Raw genomic sequence first — 22,947 nt, 5'->3', positions numbered from 1 at the left:
GGGGGGTGTGTGGCTGGGAGCCAGAGGCTACACCGCCAACTCCTAGAAAAGAAGCTGTCGCACCACCTGATGCTCAATGCAGGTTTGTTGAATGATTCAATGTGGAAATATCACATTGAGAGACTTTTATCATCATAATCTAAGGGGAAGTTTTTATTCATAACCAGAGTTTTGCTCTGCATATCCTATGGCTGGCTGCATTTAGACCTTATTCTAAATGAATTGATCTCAGATTTTTGCTCCGTGCTCCTATGTATCATTTACAAGCCATTTAAAAAAAAAAAAAAGAGTCCCAATTTCCTTTGCAGAAGCAGCTATCTGAGGGGCTAGGGTGGTATTGAAGCTTTCAAATTTTCAGGAGTCAAAAGGGGGAAACACCAACTGAACTCGTTCATCTATCTCTGTTGAACTTGGGAAACCATTCAACAGGTGCTTAAAGCTCAGCCACCTGACCTGAGACTCCCAGAACTTGCCCTTGGACTCACCCTGGAGGACTTGACCCGGGTTGAGGAATAGTGACCTGAACTAGCCATCAAGCGAAATGAGCCCTCCTTCCTTCACATACTCAGCCTTGTCTATGAACTGTGTTTCTGGCACTTTCCACACTGCATTTATTTGCTTGGCAGTTTGTGCTTCTCATCAGAATGTGTGCTTGTTTGTATTCACGGTGCCAAACGCCCAGTCACTGCCCAATAGCTATTTGTCAGAATACAGAGTAAACAAAACACTGTGTAAGAATTCACTCAAAATTCATCCATTTGAAAATAATACTGATTTAGAGACCTTTTATCCCAAAACACAGGAAGTGTGGGTGAACGTCTGCCTCGGGGTGAGGGATGAGGGATGGGCATCATCAAGGAAGGGACGGGATAGCATTTTATGAGACGCAGTTACTGTTTCTAGCATTTGCTGCGACTCCTAAAACTAAGTATCTGGAGGTTTCTGTGGAGCCCAGAGATTCACTAACGGATAATAGTATCTTGATTTCTGAGAGGCTGTCCTAATGCAGAAGCTGTCAGCATGTCCTGGTCCGCTTTCTACTGACAGACAAACATTGTTATTTTGAAGTGTTCTCTCCAGATCAAGGAACGTGAGCTCACCCAGTTATGAGCCTCTTACAAAGGAGTCAGTTTTACCAGTTGAGGCAGTAAGAGCAGTGGCAGGAGCAGAGGTGACTAACCTTTGCCCCCTTCCTGCCTGTCCAGTCCTTTCTCATATGCCACCCAGGTGCCCCTGTTCTGTCCTTTCTCATATGCAGATTTCGTAGTAACGGGTGCTAATGCTATGTCTTACAAGGTGCCGCAAAGCAGCAAACTGATTGCTTAAAAAGAGAGGGTAGCTTTATTTTCTGAGACATGAAGAAAACTAATCTCAAACTTTCACTATGAAATTTTTTGATCTCCATTTTATAAATACAGTGACAGTGTCTTACTACCACGTAACGATCGACAACGTTGTGCATATATTTTTAAAAACAGGTTAAAGGGGCGCCTGGGTGGCTCAGTCGGTTAAGCGGCCGACTTCGGCTCAGGTCACGATCTCGCGGTCCGTGAGTTCGAGCCCCGCGTCGGGCTCTGGGCTGATGGCTCAGAGCCTGGAGCCTGCTTCCGATTCTGTGTCTCCCTCTCTCTCTGCCCCTCCCCTGTTCATGCTCTGTCTCTCTCTGTCTCAAAAATAAATAAAACGTTAAAAAAAAAAAAATTTTAAGAACAGGTTAAAACTCCATTGTATCATCGAACCCCTTCTTTTTGTTGACTGGCGCTACTTTAAACGAGACCTCTCTGCTTACTAATGATGGCTATGCTAGGAGCCACACTCTTCCAAATGAATTATCATTTTACAAACTAGGCATCCTCTGACAGAATCGCTATTTGACTCCAGCGAAGACAGATGGCTAATACGCTAATTTACAGATTCTGTTGATTCCTGAAGTCATATGATCTTTAAATGATGACATCCAAAGGATGGGGCAGAATTTATGACACTTGGAGGCATCACTTTAAGAGTTAGGAGTCTGAATTCGCACTGTAAATTTGGATTTTCGTGGACGTCTTGCTTATTTTCAGGACCGCAGCTACTTAGCACAATAGCCTATCAAATGTTGCATTTTCCTTATCTAGTGGCGTCATATCTTGCACTGGGTAAAGTTCTGAAGGCAAAAACTACATGTAGTCATAATGACTCTTGAAAATGTTCATGGACCCGGGCCTGTGGACGTTAACTCTCTTGTTTCTCTTTGCATTTCAGTTGTGGCCTCCCTTTGCTTAGTAGAAGTTGGGGTCAAGGTCTAGTTTGAGTGGGGGAATCCCCTAACCAGGTAAATCAAGAGATTTCCCCCTCAGTCCCTATGAGGATATCATGTGATTCCCCTGTATAATCTAAAGGAAAATATGTAAAACAATTTTAAAGAGATCATGTCAAGTAATCACAGAGGCAACATTTCTGATATAGGCTATTTTACATCAGGTATTAACAATGCCCAATGACAGTAAAACATGTTTATAGCTAGCTACATGTGGTCATCGGTTAAAGAAGTAAAAAGAACTGTATGAGTATTCATATTGGACATTAGTCTCAGGTTTTCAACTGAAAAGTAATAAATTACATACAGTAGTTTGTATACTCAACTGGCTAACTAGTTAAGTTTATGACTGGCTCAAGGAAAAAAAAACGTGGATGAAGAGTCAGGATTCTGTGGAATCCTAACTGATTTGGGGCTCAATGCACATAACGGAATTTATAAGATGGCTGAAAGATCGTGAGGTTAAGTCTTTCTGCTCGTAATACTTTCGTGTACAATGATCCTTTATTATTGTTTGCTATTTACTTTGCAGCACGTCAGATGTATTTCTAGGAAAATGAGCTTTAGTTCACGAGACGAAATTTAAAAAAGCCACCAAAACCCCCTCCTAAGTGATTTTATTGTGCTTACAAACACGATCTGCTTCTATTTGAGAAAAACTGAAAACATTTCCTAGAACACAGGTCTGCTCCAGGTAGATTTGGCAGGAAACACTGTTACTCTTTATTAAATGCAATGCCCAGAGCACGGCCAGTGAGCTGGGAACCCATGAGAATACCCTGGATGGGAGGGCAGGCTTGGTCTAGTTGGTCTACCTGGAGCTGAGAATCCGTGTTGATGAGGCTCTACATTGGATGTACTATGAACAGAACTGTACTGTAAGGTAGATGCTCTGTATTAAGTAAAAAATGCTCGGGCAGAAGTTCTATCACAAAGTATGTGTAAGCTACATACTGGCACATATTTAAGGGTGAATCAGATAAAAATTAGAGGAAGTCATTAAAGGGCCAATCCTTTGTAGATTTTTTATTTGATAAAATTTTGGTAGAACTAAGTGTTTAATTTTAAAAGACTTTTTTTTTTTTCATGTTTATTTATTTTTGCGAGAAAGAGAGACAGAACAGTAGCAGGGGAGAGGCAGAGAGAGAGGCAGACACAGAATCGGAAGCAGGCTCCAGGCTCTGAACTGTCAGCACAGAGCCCGACGTGGGGTTCAAACTCATGAACCGTGAGATCATGACCTGAGCCACAGTCGGACGCTTAACCAACTGAGCCACCCAGGCGCCCATCTCTCTCTCTCTCTTTTTAATGTTTATTTCTGAAAGAGAGAGAGAGCAGGGGAGGGGCAGAGAGAGAGGGGGACAGAGGATCTGAAGTGGGTTCTGTGCTATCAGCACAGAGCCCGACGCGGGGCTCAAATTCATGAACCGCGAGATCATGACCAGAGCCGAAGTCAGATGCTTAACTGACTGAGCCACTCAGGCACCCCTAAGGGTTTAATTTTAGAAAATACAACACGATTTGGACCCTTGAAATTTCTCCTCCATGAGGAGGGGACAGGAGAGTCCCCGTATGACTATTATTACTATTTGCAGATGCAAAAACCAACGCTTGGAGAGGTTACGAGGTTAGGTAACTTGTTTAAGGTTATCCAGCCAACTAGTGATGAAGCAAGGATCTGACCCCAAGCAGTCTGTACCAGAACCTACACTCTGAAGCATATGCTGCTTGAAGTTCAATGAGTCAATGAAGGAATAAACAGATGCTTGCTTGACTGATTGCCCGCTTTACTGTTTCCCAGTGGATTACGTATTTATTGGGCTAAGAAGGTGTTAAGAGAACAGGTTCTGATTTCAGAAGCTACTTCTGTGGAAAGCAGCAGTACATTTAATATTAGTTATTTTAAGAATGACATACTCGGGAACCTGGGTGGCTCAGTCGGTTGAGCGTCCAACTTTAGTTCAGGTCATAATCTCCCAGTTCGTGAGTTTGAGCCCCGCATTGGGCTGGCTGCTGTCAGCACAGCGTCTGCTTCAGATCCTCTATCCCCTCTCTGTCTTCCCTGCCCCTGCTCGTCCTCTCTCAAAAATAAATAAACATTGAAAAAGAAAAAGGAAGAAAAATGACATACTACAAACATCAGTGAACTAATCTTCAGTTGATGGGTCACCATAGATTTATCTTCTGATAACTTCTAAATTTGTGTCATCTAGGATTACTGGGAAATATTCACAGTAATCCTAACAAAGAGAAAAAGGTTTTCTATTCTTAAAAATTGTCATAAATCTATCTTTAAAAACTGATCAGAGTGTTTCACTAAAGCCAAGAAACAAGCCAAACAAAAAAGCAATGACAATGAAACAAGCGTGGGCCGGGTGTATCTACCCAGAAAAAACCAAATCACTATTTCCAACCAGGTCAGAAAGAACGGTGATGGCAAAAACTCCCCAGCCGCCTCGTCCGAGTGCCGGTAGACTACTCGGGTTGTGAGCATATGGAGAAAGAAGGGAATACCGGATTTAAATGTGAAATATGGTTCTGGGTTTGGGGTTCCCGCTTTTGCTTCCGTGTCACTGAGGCCTGGGTTTTATTTAATTTAATGTGCTAGTTTTAAATGGGTCAAACAATACTGCCCAAAGTGGAAACATTTCTGGCCACTCTCTTTTTTATACTCCCTAGTTACCCATGGGTATTTGTTCATTCATATGTACACTTAAGTTTTATTTAACATTTATGTTTGTCCCTATAAGGTACTTAGCTAGGACTGCTGAAGTCTAAAAAAAGAACCAATATTTATTGAGGGTTTATGTGGACCAGGATCTATTCTAACTGCTTCACACAGATTACTTCAGTTAACTCCTCCAGCAGACCAGTTCTAGGAGGTTCTTTCTTTCTTATCATTATTCTCATTTTATGGAGAGAAAAACTGAGGTGAGGGGTTACACGGCTAAGCTTCTGGCTCAGGCAGCCTGACGTCAGAGTTTGCATTCTTCACCATTAACTTCTCCTCCAGAACCTTCCAAGTAAACAGAGTAAACTGCCATGCTCCAACCTTTCAGTTCTCCTCATACAGCCATCATCCCATGACTGGTTCCTGAGTGTGGGTCACGTGCAGGAACTGAGCTAGAGCGGGCACCCGAGTCTGTCACACGGTGGGTAAGGGCAACTACACACGAGGGTGTGAGGACCAGCTCACCTTTCTGGCTGTGACCCTGAGCAGGCTACGCAAGCACTTTAGGCCACAGGGTCCTCGTCGACAGCACGAGGACAGTAACGCTGCCTCAGAGGCACATTATTTAGCACAGGGTGGCACAGAAATACTATTATCATATGGTCCCTGCCCTGGAGAGACCGGGGTAGATGGAGGGGGAATCACGTGAATAGTTACAAACTAGTTTAGAAGGTTCTATGAAAGAGAACTGCCCAAATTATGTTGGGGCCTGGGGGCTGTGGGAGGGGAAACGGGGGTTAAACTGAAGGGAGGCTTCTGACGAAAACGGAGTCCTAGGCCTTAAGTTCTGAAAGTTTATTGTGAATATTGTGCTCAATGCAAATGAAGACGTTTTGTCAGTGGCGGACTAGCTCTCGTGTATTGAGTCCCCGCTACGTGCCAGGCTCTGTGGGAGGGGTTTCTCGAGTGCCCTCCATTGTCTAGTGTGAACGCTTCGCAGGCGATGGTGCAGCTGGTTGTGATGGGAGCTCAGTGTTTTTCCACATCTGAGTAGGGGCGGCCATGATGGCTCGGGTGGCGGGTGGTCTGCCCGCAAGGCCCTGCACGGGCCCTCCGTGAATTTGTGTGGCAGCGACGCTAAAAGTCACGGTGCAAGGCAGATAACTTACTACACCGTGAATTAGAATTAATGTGAATGTTTACACGTTACAAAGCAACGGGAGCCTAGGTTTTACGTGTCCTTTTCTCGGTGCTTCTAGCTCTAATCTTTCTCCTGTGCTCCAAACATCTACTGACCGCTTTGCGGTAGCAAACTTGTACTTCCCATCCAGAACTGAAGGCTGCTTCTGCCCTTGCTCTCCCTGCCTCAGTTAAAGAAGCTGCCGCCACCCAGCAACGCACCTGGTTTTCCAAGAGAGAAATGTGGGGGGTGTCTTCTGAGCCACCACGTCCTCTGTGTGGGGACTTCCTAAGTGCCCCATTTCTCTTTCTTCAGGCTCACGGCTCATGTAGACCCTCCCATGCCTGACTGCTGGTACTTGTCTTCCTTCTGGTCTCTCTGTCTCTACTACCTTCTCTCCATCTATCTATCACCCACAAGGCAGTTCCCCTTTCCACTCTTTAAAGACACAAGTGTGATTAGTCCTCTACCTGAAACTTGCCGTGGCTCCCTAGCACCCACAAGATGAAGGTAGGTCAAGGGCACTGGCATGGCATATTTAGGGCTTTCACTACCTGGCCCCATCCTACCTTTTTATCATCATCGTTGGCAACCGATGCTGGCCAGACAGCTGTTCTAGCAGCACTGGACCACTTGCCCAGTCCTACAGTTTTGGACCTAATCTTCCCACTCCCAATGCTGGGTATTTCCCAGGGCCCATCTTCAAATGCACAAATACAGAGTTTCCATCTGCTCATATATATCCTGTGGTAGTACATTTTCTCAAGTCCATTTTAGACAGTAATTCCTACAAGATTATTATGTATTTTCTGTTTTCTCCTCTGGACTTCTGCCAAAATTTAACCTGGCTAAGAAATAATAAAACACTAGAAGGGCACCTAAATTTGGAGGCCTTTAAATCGATGGTTCCATCACCTGAGGGAGTCGATCCACACACCCTTACCCCCCCACAACCCCCCTGGCCTGCCCTGCCCTGCCCAGGGACTTCAGAAGCTAGACTCACTAATGCTGGTGAACACAATCTGTGGACAAAACTTCCTTATCCAATGATGGGATTCACTGCACGGTCCTCTAGTTGTGGTTACACTTTCCGTTGAACAGATGAATCAAATGGCCTATCAGTTGGATAATGCAAAGATCATTATCTCTCTGTATTTTTTGCTTTTAGAAGCATGTTATTCTTCAATCAAAGATAATCAGCACCTAACTGAGTTTTCAGGGACAATTCCAAATGTGCTTTGTTAAACTGAACAGCTCTTGTTAGCAAAAATAATCATGAATGAAAAGCGAATTATTTTTATTGGGCGTGTAAACAAAATTATGCTGATATTGGTAAAGATAAGAACAATTCTATTCTACTTCATTAATGTACATAAGGCCTTAATCAGATCTTCTTAAACTTATCTCTGAAGTGTATTTGGAGCTTAAAAATAAAGGAGAAAGTTTAGTTATTAGCATTAAATTGACCCATTTAGGAGATGATTTATACAACCCAAATGATTGCTGCTGATATATTAATGTCTATCTGAAAAGAATGCTTACAAAATACAAAAAAAAAATATATATATAAGTATTATGAACACTGCTTAAGGTTCAATGTACTTTGTGTTTTAGAATAATTTACCTGTTTCCAAATATATGATTTACCTGGGTTCTGACACCAGGGCCTTCGTGGCAATAATCATTTGATATAAACAAATCAGCTGACTCGCCTGGGGTAGAACGTTATCATCATTAATGACTTTTTTAAAGCTAAGTTTCGAGTCTAGAAGAACATTTCAACATGTGTTCAAAGATAAAAAGTGAAAACCCCTTTAACACCAAGGATTGGATAAGTTCAAATGGTTTTCTAGTCTAAAAAAGTCTCCTCCATTTATTAAAGACCCAGTGTGGAAACGTGCTAGCAAACTGTCTTTCTGCGATTTGAAAGGGAGGGCTTTTTAAAAAAGAAAATAGCAGTTATTTTTTATTTAAAGTTTAAAAGGTAGGGCCAAACTCCAATCCCATATAGGCCTGTGGGTGTTCTCGGCAGGATTCTCATCCTATGCAATCTGATAATGATAGATCACTCCCTCTTGTTTATTTTAAGAACTCCCCCAACGAGATGGGGTTCGCATCAACGTACGTAGATAAAGATACTGTGAGGAGAGTTTGCGGTTGCAAAGACGGCACGTTCTTAAAGAAATTCGTTTATGGTCACGTGGATACGAAATGGCAAGCCACAGCAAGATGGGTATCTTAGATGTCATCCAACATCTGGGACCACAACAACTTTCTGGCTAGGGTATTAAAATAGAAAAACCTTTGCAGAGCATTAACCTATCATTACACGGAGTAAATGGCATGGCGGTTACCACCTAATTAGCAGTGTGGTTTGCCTCTATAAAATAGAATTAGCACTCCTGCTCTTTTTTTATTATTAGTTTGTGTTTCTAGAAAGGTGTGACCTTATCTGTAAGGTTCTGTTCACGTATGCCCATTTACAAAGGATTTAATTATGTTCTTGTAGCTCTCTGCACTGAGGAAATTGAAAACGGCCACTTCAGAATTAAAACTGGTAAAGAAATTAGTGAGCAGGTTATTTACTCCATCACCCTCCTTCTCTCAGCGACAAAGAACGGAAACCTGTTCAAATAAATAAGGTAGAAGATTTTCGGGAGAGGAAATTCTAGGCGAGGAAATGATTAACAGTCGTCCTTTCCTCTTTCCCACGCGTCTTTTTGCAAGTTTCTCTAGTTTTCTGGGCCCGGATGAGTTGAGGGGAAAGTGTATTCATACGGCAAAATCCTGAAAGTTATGTCACATTCGTGTCAGCAGCCAGAAAACATCGACTTACATCTGAGGCCGGCGATTCCAGGACAATGCCGAATCCGAGGACGCGGCTGTCCCCGGGGGACGGGTGCTCGGCCGCCGGGGGACCAGACTGCTCAGAGGCCACGGCTGGCTTCTCGGTTCCCAACACGCCGGCCTTCTGTTTCACGGGCAGAGGCTCGACAGTCTTCGGGGGCACTTTTTTCTTTTTATTTCTCTTGCGCGAGGCAGCGGTTCGCTGGGAGCACATGAGGGAAATGGGGGGTTGTTGTCTGTTTTGGGCTCCAGCTGTGAAGAACAAACAAGAAATGGGCTTCAGACACCTCAGTCTCACTGAGGAAAAGTGATCACCCCTCTGTCTACACGGCCCAGAACACTGAGACTGAAATGGAGTTCAGTCCAGAAGGCAGACCAAAGTCCATCCCCCGTGGGGCCTGTAGGTCACCAAATGATGTCTCTGGAGCACTTTAAAGTTCGACACGCGGAAAAGCAGCTCAGATAAAACTGTGTCCCTGCCGCTGGTGGGCCACAGTGACTGCTGCCCCTGTTTCTGTGGAAGAAAGGGCATTCTGAGCTGTAGCAAAACACTTGAGCGTGATTTGACCGGTCGCAGGACATTTTTATATAAGCGGGAATTCAGAACTTGAGGTAAGCCCAACTCAGGAATATTCCGATCGTCCTCCGAGGGAAAGCTCCTCAGCTGTGAGCAGTCTACAGGCACCGCAACTGACCAGGGCTGAGCGATGATGATCACTTATCAAAGAATCAGTCTGGGATGACCAGGAAGCACGCGGGCAAAAGCCCGCTGGTCATTTATCGGGGCCAGTTGCCCCTTCCTCACGAACCAGTGCCGTCCGCACGCGGCTACCTCCACGGCACCACACCACTGGCTTCTGACCGGGCTCCACGCCATACCTGGGTTTCAGGTAGCTACAAAATAGGAATGATACAATTCTGCGCAAGTCAAGAAGACTAGTAAAATCCAGAAAATCCAGGTGGAGTTCTGGAGATGAAGAGCACTGAGCAAGGACCAAGTACTAGTACTGAACATACACTTAAGGAAACCAAGGATGAGAATTCCAGTTTTCACAGATGTACTTTGGCAAGTGGTGTTCGTGAACCACTTAAGAATATTCTGATGGGAAGTGTAATAGAAAAATACGGCATCATTATTTAAATCTTCATGTATCAATATGGCTTACTAAATACGATCATAGGATACGCCTGCCTTTTTACAGAAATAAGCTGAATGAAAACTAAAGATCTTTAAATGCGCATAAATATGGATCATCTCCTATCAGTTTGCAAATAAAGGATATTTATACTTTGAACTTGGTATTTGCATTTCCCAGACTGGCAAGAAATTTATTAGCATCAGAAACTAACTACTTGGGGTGCCTGGCTGGCTGAGTCGGTGGAGGGTGCCACTTCTAAACCCGGGGTTGTAAATTCAAGCCCCACGTTGGGTGTAGAGATTACTTAAAAAAATAAAATAACAAGAAACAAAATACTTGCCTTGCATAGGAGCACTGAAAAGGCTTTTAACCACCTGTATAGTAATTAGTCTAATTCATTGGCACTTGACCTTGGCTGCATGTTAGAGTTAGCCGGGAGCTTTTAAAAAAAGTCAGTGCCTCGCAGCCTCACCCCAGACTAAGTGAATTGGAATTTGCAGGGGTGGTTCCCCGGCACTGAGTTGTTGTTGTTTTTTTTTTGTTTGTTTTTTTTTTTGAGCTTCTCAAGTGATCCACTGTGCAAGCCTGAGTAGAGAACTTTTCTCTGTTCTCCAGATTTTCACCCAAGGCTAGGCCTCCATGCCCAAGGTTAAATGGACAATGGAAGCAAAATAATAATAATAGTAAGAAGAAGACTCACTATTCTACATTAAAAGTGAAAGTGCTTTTGGTTTAACACAGGCACTATCTGAGTTTTTCTTCTCCGTTTGCAAGTCTAGACACAGTCTCTTGCATCCAGATCGTATCGCTTCATCTTATTCCTTGCCCTTTCTCCCTAAAGTAAAGGCAAAACTTTCTAAATATAATTTAAGTCTAAGTTTTATAGGCAATAAATCTTAAGTAAATCTACCCACACTACACAAATTCTTAAGTTTACGGAAATTAAAGAGTAATAGTTTATCCTTTCTGCTATCCTACAGCTCTGGCATTGCTTACCTCCCTCACCTACAGACGCTCAGAAAGGGAAACACAGTGACAAAGTGGCATTTACCTAATAGATTCCAAAAGGGCTTCCGTCGAGGATTTAGATGGTTGCAATTTGCAGTTTGCCATCTCAGTAGTAAGGAGCTTAAGTAACAAAATAAATCATTACGGTTTCATATGCATATTTTCTTAAGTGCTAACACACTCTTCCTCTGAGAAAAGAACCTGTCCATCATGAAGGAACCTTTCTTTCTGAGCTCCTTACTTGGGAGATGGTACCTTCTGCCGGGTCAAGGAGAAGACGGGTTACCGTGGAAGAACAGGGGGAGTTGCATGCTCACTGGCCTGACCAAAATGCTTATTCTTTCCTTGGGCTAAAACCAAATTCAGCACATGAAATTAGATGTTGCTTTTCAGACGGCCTTTTGCAAACCTTACTTTCATGTGCTCTTGGGTGATGGGTGTGTTTAAGTATTAAGCTTTTTATATCAAAACCACATCATTGAATATTCAAATTTTACTAGAATTCACTAAATGGCACCAGGTACGATTTCTGAGCGATGACCTTCCCGAATCTCTTTACAGGGGAGGGGTGGGGATGCTGGTCACATACGACTGTGCTATTACCTGCTCAAGGAGTTTTCCCTCACCAGAGGAGGCCTTCGTGAAATGATTTATTATTTTCTGTACCTGTGACAAAAAAGTTCCGTGCCCCCCGCCCCCATGTGTGGAGATTAGAAACGGCAGCCGCTGTCATGATGCCCCAGCCTTCGAGATGAACGGCTCCTGGTCTCTAGAACAACACCAGAGCCTGGATGGTCCCTTACAGAGCTCATTGCATTTACCAACCCCTTCTATTTGGAAAACAATCCTGTGAGTTAGGTATTAATGCTCCAGCTACACATGAGAAATCGGAGCGCAGAGAGGTTACACAGCTTCCCGAGGAGAGCTGGGACTCGGACCCCACCCTGCGGACTCACTGTGACAACAAGAGAGGCGTCACGTAAATAAAGAAGACGAGACGTGAGGGGTCCCTGAGCTTCCACATCCTGAATATTTATCCAGGAGACAAGCCACAGGCGGGAGCTCGGAGGGCTCATGCTCCTAAATGTCTCCGCCAGGAGAGCCCTCGCTCCCGAGAGGGCCCCCACCCCCGCCCCCGGCCCTTAGACAACAGTGCGTGGCTTCCCTACTGTCACACAGCGGCCCCAGAAGGGGCGGGACGGGCGTGGGGGTTGCCGGCCAGCACACAGCCCCCACACAGAGCACTTCAGGAGGTGAAGGTGAGTCAGCCTCACTTTCTTTCCTGATGTGAACTTCCTTGTCGACTCACAGTAGGGAAGGGAGCTGGAGAATGATGCCCCTCTTCAAGTACGACTGTTTGAAAATTCAAATAACTGACACTTGTGGAGTCCTAGGAGACGAGGGCATGAACGATGTGGAGCACACGTCCATCGGCACGTGAGTAGCACGGTCAGCAGTAACAAATCTGCTAGATTTGCTAAAGGAAAAATGCATTGTAGAAAAAGCCGAGAAGAGGGACACTTGGAAAATCATGGCGAGACAGCGAGGCGGGAAGCGCTGACCGCCAAAAACAAAACAAACGTCCTGACGGAAGATGTCAGATACGCACGACAAATCCGGGGGTTCCACCCGAGGCCCGGTCTCCGTACCTGCTTGGATTTGCATTAATTTCCGCATGGTCCTGAGTTCTTGGAGGATGGCCTGCAACGTTGACTGGCAGTTACAAGTACAGCAGTTTGATCCACCTGACGAATTCACTGCTGGAAGTTCTCCTGAGCATCAAAGAAAAGAAGGGCATACTCCGAATGTCAACACCAAAATTATAAAGAGGAAAAAATACTGAGAACATACTGAGGGTTGATGCGGGGGGGGGGGGGGTGGGAGGGAGGGGAAAGGGGGTGATGGGCATGGAGGAGGGCACCTGCTGGGATGAGCGCTGGGTGTTGTATGGAAACCAATTTGAAAATAAATTATTAAAAAAAAAAAGAAGAAAAAAAGAAGGCATATTGACAGCATTTTGAAGCATGTAAGGAAAACGTATCCAATAACTGTTACCACCTAAATGCTGGGGTCTGACTTTACCTAAATTATCCAGGCTTCTGCACTGTAAGGTGCCTGGCGGCTCATGGGGCGGGAGGTGGAGTCTGCCTGACTGTGCGCCCACGATGCGCTGTGGGCAGGCCTCCCTAGTGCCAAACCAGTGCATCTCAGGTCACACCCCCATAAAAATTCACTAGAAACACACACTATGTTGCACAGAAACACCAGCTCTGAGAACAAGCCTTCCAGAAAAAACCCTGGTCGCTGCATGTTATAAACGTTCACCTTAAAAATTAAATGTGTCTATGGGGTGCCTGGGGTTGAGCGGCCAACTTTAGCTCATTTCATGATCTCACGGTTCACGGGTTCGAGCCCCGCGTCGGGCTCTGTGCTGACAGCTGGGAGCCTGGAGCCTGCTTCTGATTCTGTGTCTCCCCCTCTCTCTGCCCCTCCCCGCTCGTGCTCTCTCTCTCAAAAATGAATAAACATTAAAAAAAAATTAAATGTGTCAAACTATTAAAAATAGTTTTGTAGTATTAAGCACGTTTTCCCACGTTAGGAACTGTCACCACATTAAAACTGTGAGAGTACTCTCTGGGGGTGGTATGCGTGGGGCGGGGAAAAGCCAGGGGAGCAGGGTGGCTATGGGAGGACGTATTTGAACTTGGTGGGTTATAGGGTGTTGGGCTGCTGGCTGTTCTCCAGCTCAATCTTCATGCACCTTTTTTTCCATTCCCCTATCCTACATTTCCCTCACTTTACTCTCTTTATCTCTGTTTAAATTTAGTTATCTTTTCCTTAATAAAACGATCCTATTTAGGTAAACACAGATTGTCCCATTGTCCTTGGAACACGATGGAACATTTGGAAAGTTGCTCTTTCCGCAGCGTGCCCTCCAGCATCTGTGTCCAATCCGACCACTGTGACTGCTGTCGGAGGTGCAGGGGGAAAGTTCTAAGGCACTGATCCAATTATACCTGTTATCATACACTACAGGTAATTTTAGTCCCACTGTATGCATTATTTGTGGACGCTGTAAAAAAAATTTCACGGCAAAACCATGACATACATACGGATAACTTAATGCCTGGAGGAATGCAATTATTTACATCCAAAGTTGTAGCAAACTGAGACGTTACAGCTTTAAAACTGCAAATAATTTCAATGGAATTCTAAGTAGTCACAGTTCTATGTGATGGGTTTCTACTGGAAATAATGCCAACGACAAACGCAAAAATCTATTTTCAAACCAACCTGGGGGAACTTAGGTTTGTAACTTTTAACGTTAATAACATTTTCCAGAGTGAATCCACCATGCCTGCTGTGGACTGGAAAACAGAACGCCGTTCACCCACAACTTACTGATGTGGCGTTTATTTAGCCTCATACACACCTAGGGGTGTTCTGTTTCTCTTACTGTTTCTTCCACGGCAGTCAAATTAGGAGGGCCTTAGAGAATATTCCTAGTCACTATTCTCAGTGCTGTCTTTATCATTTTTAGAGGACAAAACCAACCGTTTCCAGCTTGTTATAAATCATTTTCTAATTTTAAGGAGAACTGACTTTTCATTTTCATGGAGGAGTCTTTCAAGAGCCATGTCCCCTAACCTGGAAGCGTGCCAGCAGGTGAACCTGATCCTGGCTTATGCAATATTGAGAGAAAGAGAAGACGCCATACATCTCTTGGGGTCCCTCATCGGCAGTGTCTCGGGATGGCTTTTTATGCCTGAACTGGTTACTGCAAATTGTGTTAAAAAAAATCAAAACAATTCTCTTCTTCTTGAAGGAATAGTGAACGTGGGAGAAAAATCCTTAACTTTTCAAGGAAACTGAAAATGCAGTCTTGCTTTTTCCTTGTTCTCTTTGCGAAGACTACAGATCTGCGCATCCGTACGTAATTTATGGAGCAAGTAACCGGATGGAAAGTTAACACGTCCAGAAAAATATCAATTCTTTTCCCTTAAGGGAAAAATTGCCATTTTTTTCCCCTGAACAATTAGGAACTTAAATTAAGGAAATGTAACTCTAAAAGGGTAATTTTCAGCCCTAATTGAAGCAAGTCTTACGACATGGATCATCCGGTTCAGTTACTGGGATGTGAGGTTAAAGCAAAGGTATCACTAGTCACTAGGATGCTGGGACAGGTGTCTCCCACCCCCTTCTTCTGACAATGCAGAAAAGCGAATAAAGCAAGAGGATGTATTAATGACATACCATACGAACAGAAGCTTCTTTTGATGACAAAGTGAGCGCCTTCTGCCCTAATGTTTGTCTTTCATGGCAATAATATCTGTATGTTGGCAAATGATAGCTTTCACCTCTCGAGGAGCTAAAATCTCTACGAAGAAACCGTCACTTCTAATATAAAGCCTCAGTCTCTCTTATTTCTCAATTCCAGTTTTTACTCTCTTAGTGTAACTCAGCTAAGGCAGGTGACTAGGGGAGGCTTTAATGTACTGAACTCAAAAACCATGCTGAATATGTTGGGGCACCTGGGTGGCTCAGTTGGTTAAGCATCTTACTCTTGATTTTGGCTCAGGTCAAGATCCCACGGTTCATGAGATCAAGCCCTGTGTCCAGCTATTTCTGTGCTGACAGCATGGAGCCTGCTTGGGATTCTCTCTATTCCTCTTCTGCTTCTGCACGCATGCGCACACGCTCTCTCTCAAAATAAATACACTTAAAAAAAAAAAACCCACGATGAATATTTAGAAATATAAAACATTTGGACAGCCCTCTCCCCGCCCCTGGCCCCGAGCATTCTCAATGTCTGATAAACCATACCGTTGGAGCTCCCGGTGGTGTGGGGCTGACTCTGGAAGGTTCTAGAGCGGGTGCCATACTGCCCTGAGAACTGCCCGCTGGAGGGTGGTAACTCATTCCACGCACCACGTGAAGAAGGGTGGAGGCTCTGGGGGGCCTCAGCAGTGGAGTTCAAACGCGGAGGCCAGACTGAATCCAAATCCTGGGGTTCTTCTTTTAATTTTTCTCCTTCCTTGCCGACACGCTGATAGATCCTCCCAGTGCTGTCATTCAGTAATCTTCTCATTCCTGTAATTTGTTTTTTAATTTCCATGCTTTCGTTTCCTAATGGAAACAGGGCCAAAGAGATCACTGTGCATGAGCAGAAAAAATAATCCACTACTAAAAAAAACCACGCCCCTTCTTTGGAAATGGGAATGATTACTGAGTCCAGATGCAAGCTTCTAGAAACTTAATCTATAAAAATTAAAGGCAAGAAAATGGCTAGCACCATTGGCAGAGGTCACACTCCAGTAAGACACTGTCAGTGGGGGCATCACCTTCAGACATGACAATGCAGGAGCACAGACACATCCAAGACATGGGAGGAGGGCTTTGTCTTTCTCTGGCTCCGACTCACGGTGGGGAGACGCCCCTGGAACTATGTCTCCCTGGACGGACCTGCCCAGACCACTGCCACCTCCACTTTGTAACTACGTGCACAAGAGAACCCCACCTCACCTTTGTTGTTGTTGTTTTTTTCACTGTGGTTAAAAAACACGTAACATAAAATTTACCATCTTAACTGTTTTTAAGGGCACCATTCAGTTAACTCTATTTGCACTGTTGTGCAACAGACCTCCAGAACCTTTACATTAAGTAAGATTCCTTTTCCATAAGGGGATTTTTTTTTTTTTGAACTAAGGTATCTCTGTACTGCACTAGGGGTACTTAATAAATATTATTTAAAGATAACTCTCAAATTATACAGACCTAAAATATTTTCTGTAAATAATGACATTACGGGATGTTATTAGGAGCTTTTTTGAACATCTTATCTTACTAAACTGTGCATCAGCTGGTATCTTCACAAAGACTGAGAAAAGGGGATTTTTTTTTTACCTCTAATCTGGGTGTTAAAATAAAAGTCTTATACCAGGATTTTTTTCCCCCCTCTAATCTGGGTGTTAAAAGCCTCTCACAGTCACTCTATTAAATGCTTGAAATTTAAACTATGATAAAAAGAAAAGGCTTTTTCTACATAGCTCCTGCAAATAAATACAGCACATTTAATATAAATGATGTTTTAATGCACTTAGCATCGTATAAGCCAGGTTTCTCTGTAGAATTAGTAACTACACAATGAATCTAGGTATTTTTGTGTTGCCCGGTTAGGTATTTAGCTAATTAATGTATGGATACATTACTGACTATAAAGAAACTTTTATATACTGTTTTGAAATAATCCCCAATTTTCAAAAAGGTAATAAAAATATTAATTCTGCCTTTGATATCCAACATGGGTGAACACAGAAATGACACAGATTTCCAAATTTACAGTATTGTTATGTGTTGGTATATGCTTGAGGAGAGGAGAGGAGAAATATTTTCATTTGTAATAAGACTCTTTTCACATCAAACACCTGTGAAAATTACAATACCGAAACACTAAGTGATACTCCAGATTTTATGGGAATGGATGACTAAGCACAATTTAAATAATGCAGAGCCAGCAAAACTTGTGACCTCCTCAGGATGTGCAGGGAGCAGGGTGTGTCTGAAGGGCTCCCGGAGGAATTCGGAAGGAAACGTACAGGCAAACTGGTGTCAGTGTCAGCACCCAAACACGTAACTTTCCTGGCCAGTGAACAGCACCATCTGGGCAAGAAGCTTCTTTCCTGTGGGGTTTTTATCCTCCATTTTCTAGAGCAGGGAAGTCGTGCACGCATCACAGGCTGCAGCACACTGATCGTAGCTGGCAATGCTGGTGGCTGCCACTCCCCTCCCTCCTGGCGCCCGGGCAAGAGCCGCGCCGACTCGGCCGCGTTCTGCCTGGGTCTTGAGTCGGTGCCAGCTTACTTCTCCACACAGACCCTGACACTTGAAGCAAAAGGGATGCTGTCTTTTCAAAGCTTCCACTCTGCTCTGGAGACGGAGCTCTATGACGATCAAGTGCTGTCTTTAGGGGGAGAAAGAAAGTCACAGGATTCTGGAAGTTTCTAAAAGCAAATCTGCTTTGTTGCAACCTTAGTTTCTCGGTTCTGAAAATTACCAGAATGAACATTCGATTTTGAGTTTCACATATGTTCTATGTTTGTGTGGAGGACCAGAAGCTTATGCCGCAGGGTGAGTCCAGGGGAAGAGGTGAGACTTTAAAGGGTGCCTCTGGGTGTGGGCTGTCCCAGCAAACGTTTAGAAACATGTCTTCCAAAGTCAAAACAAAACCCGACCAAATGACAAATCAGGAGCTGGCAGGGCCCAAGGAGGAAATCACGGTGCTGCGAAGGAGGCCAAGGCAGACCCGACTGACCTCACTCAGGACACGGTGCACGGTGTCCTTCTAAAGCACAGAAGACAGTCAGGTGCAGAAGTCAGAGCTGTAAAAGTCAACGAGAGGACAGTGGAGAGACTGGGGAAGGTGGAGGAAGGGGTGACCTAAGAGGCTTTCAGAGGAGACGGGCTGGGCATCCCTAGAGGACAACCTGACGTGTACAAACGGTCTCAGGGTAACCACTGGGAACTGTCCCTCCTTTGGCCAATGAAGCAGGGAGCAGCCCTGACCATCCCCCCTGGGGAAGAGTCCTGAAGCCTCATTGCACCTGCAGGCGACGATGGGCTTCGGCAGAGAGAGGGGAAACGCTGCCTTGCACGTTGGGGGCGGATGGAGCAGAGGGTCAGAAATGAGACCTGAAGGCCAAACGCAGGGATGGCATAAGAAGCTGGGTGAGCGCGCCTACACTGGGATGGAGCAGGTGCCCAACACGGGCAAGCGGGACGAGCCGGTGGAGGCTCAAGCAGTGGATGCTGGTGTGGTCCAGCGGACAGGCCCGGGCTGGACTCCCCTCAGCTGGACTGACCTGCTGCTTAACAGGAGACAAGTCACCCACGGGCCCCCCGACTTTGGCCTCCTGAATCACAAAAGGAAGGTCTGAAGGGGGATGCACAGCAGCGCCGAGGGGCGATGTGGGATGTTCACAGAGTATCTGATGCCTCTGAGGTCACAAATAGCCTTCTCAGAACCGGCGGGCTTCTTCTGTCCTCACATGGGGCCCACTGTTTTTTGTTCTTTTTTTTTAATTGAGGGGGTGCATGCAGTTCTTTGACTTGAAATGGTGGGAAGTGTATAAGATTGAGATTGGAAGTGTTAGTTGACGTCTACTTGTCCTTCCAGTTGGAATCAGTCAGCATCTTTTCCATGTATAATGCCGGGGAAAGGAAGCTCCCAGGAGCCACAGGCTAGTTCCAGAGCACGATTCTATAAGGAACTGTGTGCCATTTCCTGATTTCTTTCCAAATCTATGTCTTTACTTACACTCAACTCCAAGAGGCTGAACGTTTTTAGGAAAGACAAACAAAAAGAAATCTTACTAAAAGGTAAAACAACCTTAACTGAAATTCTTTTGAGTCTGGACAGGTCTACAACTGCAGGCTGAATTCTATCTTTGGCTAAATTTCAAGACTCTACCAGATCATGTGTCTTTACATAACACATACAGATACATGCACAATATGCACAATAATACATACAGAGTAAGTCCTCATACATGAACTCTCTTAACTTGGCCAGAACTCTCTTAACTTGTACATCCTCTTAACTAAGGATATATAACACAGACCATCACGGTCTGGGATGATAAAAGAAAAAGATGGTAATATATAAACATATAGCGAGAGACTGTACGTGAACATGTCAGGTCTATCTAGAAATGTCTTACTACGAAGATTCATGAAACAATCGTATCTTTGCCCTACAAATGTACTGGTGTCGATGTAGAGTAGGTATTCCATAAAACTGTTTTTTTAAGTTTATTTATTTTGAAAGAGTAAGTGCACTGCAGAGGGGCAGAGAGGGAGAGAGAGAGCAGGAGAGAGAGAATCCCAAGCAAGCTCCATGCTGTCAGTGCAGAACCTGGTGTGGGGCTTGATCTCACAAACCATGAGATCATGACCTGAGCCAAGATCAAGAGTAGGACACTCAACTGACTGAGCCACCCCGGCCGGCGCCCCTCCATAAAACTCTCTTAAGTGAATGCAAGAAATGGCTTATCCAAACCAGAATGAATCCGGTAGAATTAAATGTAATATTAAGGTTATAAGCAAACAGCGTGTTAATAGAGCGGAGTGAAAAAGTAGAATAAAATTGCTCAACAAGCATTTAGCAAACACCTTATGGGCCCAAGAGGTATAAAGATCATCCGGTACAAATTCAAAGGTAAAGGTAGCCCCTGTCCAAATGTGTCAACATTTTTTACCCAAATCCCTTTAGATCGATTGGCTGTACTGAAAAATGATCCTGATTTTTCTTGGACTGTTGGCTGACTCCAAACTGTTAACTGTGCACCCCGGGATGCCAGGGCGCAAAGTGCCCTACTATTCGATGACCCTGCTTCCTCCTATAGCTAAAGACCTTCCCTGAGGGTCCTGCTTTCCCTGTAGCCCCCGGGTGAAAGCTGGTCATTCCCCATTCCCTTGGGGCTGGGGATGGTGGCTCCCCAAAATGTCACGCTTCCGGCCCCAGGAGAAAGCTCACTGTTGTTTGGGTTGATGTCACAGAGCTCTGGCATCTTCCCCCTTCTTCCTGAACAGCAGTTCTGTGTGCCAGGAGTTCAAGTTCTCTGTGGGGAAGGACAGGTGATGGAGCTGAAATGGACACTGAGGTCATCCCATTATGGGCCACACGTGCCAGGCGAAGGAAGAATAATTTTACACTGGAGATACTGGGCTATTACTCTGGGCAATTTTAGATTCATTATCTCTTTCAACACAGAGCTATCTATTAGAAAAACAATTCTGGCAAAACTGTGGTGAGCTGTGGTGTGGGGAGAGAAAACCAGTAACAGTGTCGTTGCTAAAGGCTGGGGGAAGGACTGAGGGGGTGCGGCTGGAGAGAGACACTTACGGAACTTCACCAGACAGACCTGGTGAGGGACTGGATGTGGGGCCAGGGGCGAGGGTGGTGAACAAGAAGGGTGCGTGAAAGATAAAGCCACGGTTTCTGGCTTGGGTGACTGATGGATACTAACGCCGGGCAGAGTTAGAGAAAAAGGTCGCTGCGGAGTCAGGTTATAATGAGCCTAGTTCTGACAAAGAAGATCCAGATAATAAGCAGGCAAGCGGGGCTGCAGCCCCGTGGTACATGAAGCTGACCCCAGAACCGTTCTACTACTGGCAGTAGTTGGCCCTCTGGACTGGGTAAGCCCCTGGGGATCACTAACAAGTCAGGGGCTAGAAGGACACCCTATACACAGATGCCAGATTTCCTATCAACCTAGTGTGCGAAGGGTGCAACCCACCCCCCCCCCCCACCGTCCCCTTTCAACATTAAAAGAACCCTGAGCTCATTTGTTTCTGAGCCAGCAAAGTGGGTCACCCCATCCCTCCTGGGCTCCCTACCATGGGGCAAGTGGCAGTCGCCTTGGTCAGAACTGAGTCACCTCCAACCCACCCCGCCACCCCCCCCAACATCCAGTCCACCGCCAAGGTGCCACACCCGGTCACGTGCCGCAACAGGACAGAATCTTCACGAACCGAACCGAGGGGCACTCTTCCCACCGTATTCAGTACCGGTCGCCTTTCATTACAGTATCGTGTCCAGTTCTGTACTGTTTTAAAGAGGCCGTCGAGAATCTTTAGGAGATCGTGAAAAGCCAACAGGAAAGATTCAAGGGACGAGGACAGGCTACACAAGTTGGGTGTTTCACCGAGAAATAAGTTTATGGTTACTGGGTGACTGGTCTTCACCTCTACTATGGGTCGGTGTGGGGGAGGGACACAGTTCTTCATCCCAGGAGACTGGGCAACACATGGTCTTAAAGGACCCCCGCAGTCAGTCCGTAAACACCAACAACACAGCAGAGCAGCGTCCGAGAACACGTGCCCCAGCAGTGACAAGAATACTTTTCTCTCTGGGATGACGAAAAAGTTCTGGAAACAGTGGTGGTGGTTGCACGGCATTGAATATACTTACAAAGAAGAATGCTTTCAAGCAATGCTTTGCGTTTTTCAGGTAACGACATGTTAAAGTAGGAAAAAGTTGAGGGCATCGGTTGAGAAATACTAAGGGGGTCAGGCTTTGTACTAGACAGTCTAAACATCTCCTCTCAAATCCTAGTAGAAGCAGCACGCAGCCATGTGGTAGAAAAGACGCGCCCACCGCCGGCAAGATGACGGCGGTGACAGAAAGAAAAGAGCAGGAAGTGGGGACAGGGTCCTTCCCGCCAGCACTACAGCTCTCGACGAACGGGGCTCAGAGTGAAGGAATGTGAAGCAGACTCTGTGCTCTGAGGCCTGAGGTTGGCACCCTCCTCCCAAGGCCATACTGACGTGCAGATGCTATCAAGGTCCCACCTGGCCACCCTCAGGGACAAGAGCCATGTTTACAAGGGACACGCAAGGCTGAGATTCTAACTCAGCAAAAATGGTCTGAAAATGCATTAGTTTATAGAACAGAGCACTGGTTTCCAAGGGCGTCCTTTTCTCTAATGCAACCTTCAGCGAAACCCCAATAAATAAAGCAGGGCAAAGCGTGTGTAGGAGAGTGTGCCAGAACCCACATTCCTGAGCCAGTCCCTGGAGTGCATTCAGGAACTCCAAGGGCAGCACACAACATATTCTAAATGCCACCGAGATGGAAAGAGGCAAAGAGTGGCTACGGAATCATGTAACTGGTTGAATCAAATACTATGATAAGAAGTATCTCAACTGTGCACATGTTGGCACAGGTTCGAGGACCCTGTCAAACTGGAAGTTACAGGTGGAAAATAATTTAGCAGCTCAGTGTATACACAGCATTCTCATT

At 45.1% G+C, this 22,947-nt stretch overlaps 1 protein-coding gene across 11 annotated transcripts in view; it reads right to left on the bottom strand.

The window, feature by feature from the left end:
• The window catches only part of BEND7 (BEN domain containing 7), an 81,959-nt gene that overhangs the window by 38,983 nt on the left and 20,029 nt on the right, over positions 1–22,947 (bottom strand). For 10 of the 11 annotated variants that reach the window (XM_019460749.2, XM_019460740.2, XM_019460741.2 and 7 more), the window contains 3 exons: positions 15,972–16,274; positions 12,797–12,919; positions 8,990–9,252 (listed from right to left, as the gene is read on the bottom strand). In XM_019460749.2, the coding sequence (XP_019316294.2) occupies positions 8,990–9,252; positions 12,797–12,919; positions 15,972–16,263 (678 nt within the window). In that variant the 5' untranslated portion in view covers positions 16,264–16,274. The remainder of the gene's footprint in view (positions 1–8,989; positions 9,253–12,796; positions 12,920–15,971; positions 16,275–22,947) is intronic. The other variant, XM_019460745.2, reaches the window with a different exon arrangement.

The sequence above is a fragment of the Panthera pardus genome, unplaced genomic scaffold (genome assembly GCF_024362965.1).
Source record: "Panthera pardus isolate Hobbes unplaced genomic scaffold, ASM2436296v1 HiC_scaffold_6, whole genome shotgun sequence".
NCBI classification, from domain to species: Eukaryota; Metazoa; Chordata; class Mammalia; order Carnivora; family Felidae; genus Panthera; species Panthera pardus.
The sequence above is the reverse complement of the archived record's forward strand: the minus strand, read 5'-3'. Positions and strand labels throughout refer to the sequence as shown.